The sequence below is a fragment of the Medicago sativa genome, chromosome 3 (assembly GCF_051527215.1).
Source record: "Medicago sativa cultivar Bolivia chromosome 3, Bolivia_mono, whole genome shotgun sequence".
In the NCBI taxonomy this organism is placed as follows: domain Eukaryota; kingdom Viridiplantae; phylum Streptophyta; class Magnoliopsida; order Fabales; family Fabaceae; genus Medicago; species Medicago sativa.
Genome location: NC_140751.1, coordinates 53,716,481 through 53,720,416, shown reverse-complemented (window position 1 = coordinate 53,720,416; position 3,936 = coordinate 53,716,481). Strand labels below are relative to the sequence as shown.

Here is a 3,936-nt window from a genome sequence, read left to right as displayed (position 1 = left end):
CAGTTCTCATAACTTCATCCTTGACATTTATTAGCTGCATACTGAATGAATTACGTGATACATCAAAGAGACGGTTAACCAGAATTTCTTGATGACGAGATGATGATCCTGCATGTTGTTGCGCAGAATTTCCCTCATCATGTGTATGAACTGTTGCACCTTGATATTGCGGTATAATAGCCTCCAATGCTGTTGAAGTATGGGTTATTTGATCATGTTGAACTGGCACTTCCAAATTTTGTGACTATTGTTGTGTTTGTGCTGCTCGGCCAAGAGGTGGTGATATAATTGGTGACTCAATTTGCGCCTCCACTATTACAGTTGTCGGGACAATATTTTGCTGCGGGACTTCAAATGCCTTAGAAGAACCGATGCCAAAAGGATTGTCTTTAATAGGTACTCAATCGAGATTGCTTGCCGGAACTTGTTTCTTTCCCTAGACGACCTTTTCCTTGACTGCGTTGTTGTCTTCCGGGGATATAACCACCTACAAGCGGTAACATCATGACCGATGTTCTGAAAATGTGAGCAAAAATCCAGAAGCCATTCATAGGCCACCTCCATAGTAAAAGCGAAACCCTAAGAAGCCAAAACGTGATTGACCTTCAACAAGCTAATGACGTTAGTGGACAAAAGCAAGATCAAAGCCAAAACCAATTATATGATATCTAAGGCCTATGGAAAATGTGACTTTGATGCTGAAATGTTCATGTTATCACAATGGAAATTGGTTGAAACGGCGCTTAAGCTAAACCCTAGCAGAGCGTTTCTGGGCATCCGCCATCCAACACCCTAATAGAGTTGGAATATAATTTTAAAAAATTCGGGAGGGTGTAAAGAAATAAAAACTTTTACATATAAGTTATTCTAAATTAAAATATAAAAATTAATTATAAATACTTGGTAAAGACTACTAGAACAACCTTCTTTATTTTCGATAAGGAAAATGCTACATAATACAAAATGAAAACAAGTGGACATATTTTCTTGGTTGCTTTTATTAGTGTTTAATCTAGTACCCAATAGTACTACTGTTTTGAGAAAGACACAGGACATTTGGAACACACGAAGTGCATCGTCCATGTGCATTAATACACGAAACAAGTGCTTCTCCTCCAGAAACAGGTTTTATGTTAATGTTATTGATAATAATGTCGATGCAGCCAATGTTGGGTTCACACAGAAGTTGGACTGCATATTTACCAGCTGAGGTTCCGTGTATGTTGCTGAAAGTAACATCACTCACTTCCAGTGTGCTATCTTGAACAGGAATATAATCCTGGTTAATATACACAGGGTTCTCGACTTCAACAAGTGTAATATCTTCGTATTTAATGTTCCTCGCATATCCAGATCCTCCCTAATTCAAATAGAAACAAAACAAAACATGAATAATAATCTTAGACTACTTTTAATTTAGGTCTAACTCATATATTTGATCAACCAGATTCGTTCTATCCTTACCCTGAATGTCTTGATTCTAGCTCCATTTGAAGTTCGGGTGAATGTGCAATTTTTTACATATACTTGTTCTACTGTGGAAAATGCTCCATTTTTGCCGAGGCTACCAACACTTGATTCATCAATCCCAAAGAGTTTCAATGTCAATAAAACTATAAAATATATAATATGATAATTATTAAACTGTGAATATTATTCAACTTAATTTACCTGATGCCATGGCCAGGTCCACAAAAAACACCGGTTATGTTGATGAATCTTGAGCCGTTGTTAATTGCGATGCAATCATCACCTACAAATTCGCAACCGTCAAGATTAAAATAGAACAAATTTAAGCTAATCCAATTTTAAATATAACTCTATTATCAATAATACATTAATATTTTATTTTTTGAGAATGACATACAAAAATATAAAGCATTTATATTGTAAAATAATATTCAAAATAAAACCATTTCACAAAGAAAGATAAATCAAATGAGACAGAAGAGTAAATATTAATAATGATCATCGTGAAATATAAAGTTGAAGGTATGTATTATATTGACCAGTTCCAATGAATGAATTCGTAATGATGACATTGGATGATTGTGAGATATCAATTCCATCAGTGTTTGGACTTGTTGGCGGTGCAATTATATGAAGATTGGAAATAAAAACTCCTTTGCATGTATCTATACTTATATGATTCCTTGGACTATTCATGTGATTCATGTCATTAAGTTTTAGATCTTGACACCCAAGAAATTGAAGAGCCTGCATAGACATATTATCAAATAATTAATTTTATACTTAATATTTCAATGCAGTTTATTTTTTTTTTTTTGACAAAATTAGCCATCATGTTATTCAACTTACAGTTGGCCTATCTTGATCTTTAGGATACCTCAACCACCACGAAGAACCTTGACCATCGATATCTCCTTTTCCATTGACAATAAGGTCATTTATTCCTGAGAACCGGATCCACACATTCTTTCGATCACTTGAGAATTTCCAAAGTTTAGTGTCTTTTGGAGCAGTGATACTTCCTTTAATCTGTAAAAACAAAATGTACTTCCTTAACATTGTAGTATCAAACAAAATAATTTGATCCTTAAGCGAATACATGGTAAAATTTCAAATATACTGATCATAAAAAATGTTTTGACACCATTATTTATATATTCAATGACATTTTAAGATGTAATAAAATATTAGACTTTTTAATTTCAAAGTTGGGACAAAGAAATAATATAAAATTTACCATAGATTAAAAAAAAATAGAATAATAAAAATGATACTTTCATAAAATTATTTTCTCTCTCATTAAATTCTTTGTCATTTTTATCGGTTACTGTAAAAACATTAAACATGTTATTTTGAAATAGAGAAATTAAGTTATTTTTTTTATAAAAAGAAATCTTGTAAAAATGTGAGCTATATAAATGGATAAAATAACTAAATCACACAAGGAGATAATCACATGTTTGAATAATTTACATATTCATTTATATGCTTGTTGGAGTACCTCAATTGTAATGGTTCCAGCTTTGCATGGACCATCGAACGACAAAGGTTGCAACAAGAATGTTTTTCCTTCGGGTATGGTCATTGTTCGGGTTCCCTCAATTGTACCACAAACGTCGTGAAATGCTTTCAAAAAAGCCTTAGTGAAGAGCCAAATATATAGTTTAAAATAGTTAGTTATGGGAAATTACAGTCACAAAGGACACACACATATAAAAGTGTAATCATAAATTCATGAAAAATATATATGAAGTTAGTAAATATTTACATTTGAATCATCGGTTTGACCATCCCCGATGGCACCATATGTAAGAACATCAAATGTAGAACCTGTATTAGACGTGATTGTAGCATACAAGCCACGCGAAGCAACAACAAAAATTAAAAGAATATATAAACTCCTCATATTTTATAAGAAACACCTTACTTTTTTTTTTTGAAAGATAAGAAACACCTTATACTTGTGAAGTGAAATATGAAAAATGGGTTATGATATATATATAGGAAAATTCTTGTAATATATATATTTGCATCATTATTAAAATTAAATAAAATATATAACATTGTTTCCAAGGAAAGAATTTTCAAATTTTGACCTTTAGGTATTTGACCAATTATTTATTTCTAAAAAAAGAATCTGCAGTCAAATATCTAATTTTCCTTTGACAAGCAATTGGAAATAGATCTTTAAAAAATATTTGTCAAAAAAGATCTTCAAAAAATCTGTAGTTGTAATAAAAATTATTTTTGTAAAGATACAACCATATGAAAAAAAAATCTTTAGATTTTGATAAAATCTCAACAAACAAATATTACTTTTATGCATTCTTAAATCACTTTTTTTTTTTTAAGTTTAAACATACATACATTTCAACAAGTTTATGTCATGCAATTATTATTATTTTTTTATTTAAAAAAGAAAATAAAACAAGCTACAAATGACAGTAGGAGCTGTGTTGATCGCCG

At 31.1% G+C, this 3,936-nt stretch overlaps 1 protein-coding gene across 1 annotated transcript; it reads right to left on the bottom strand.

The window, feature by feature from the left end:
• Positions 1-936: 936 nt before the first annotated feature.
• On the bottom strand, positions 937-3,376 carry LOC146938334 (putative polygalacturonase At3g15720). Its single transcript, XM_085757836.1, has 7 exons — positions 3,239-3,376; positions 2,972-3,109; positions 2,320-2,499; positions 2,010-2,217; positions 1,672-1,753; positions 1,465-1,573; positions 937-1,360 (listed from the first exon to the last, which is right to left on the bottom strand). Exons 1-7 carry the CDS (start codon positions 3,374-3,376, stop codon positions 1,013-1,015), a joined length of 1,203 nt encoding a protein of 400 aa, XP_085613962.1. The 3' UTR covers positions 937-1,012.
• Positions 3,377-3,936: the final 560 nt, after the last annotated feature.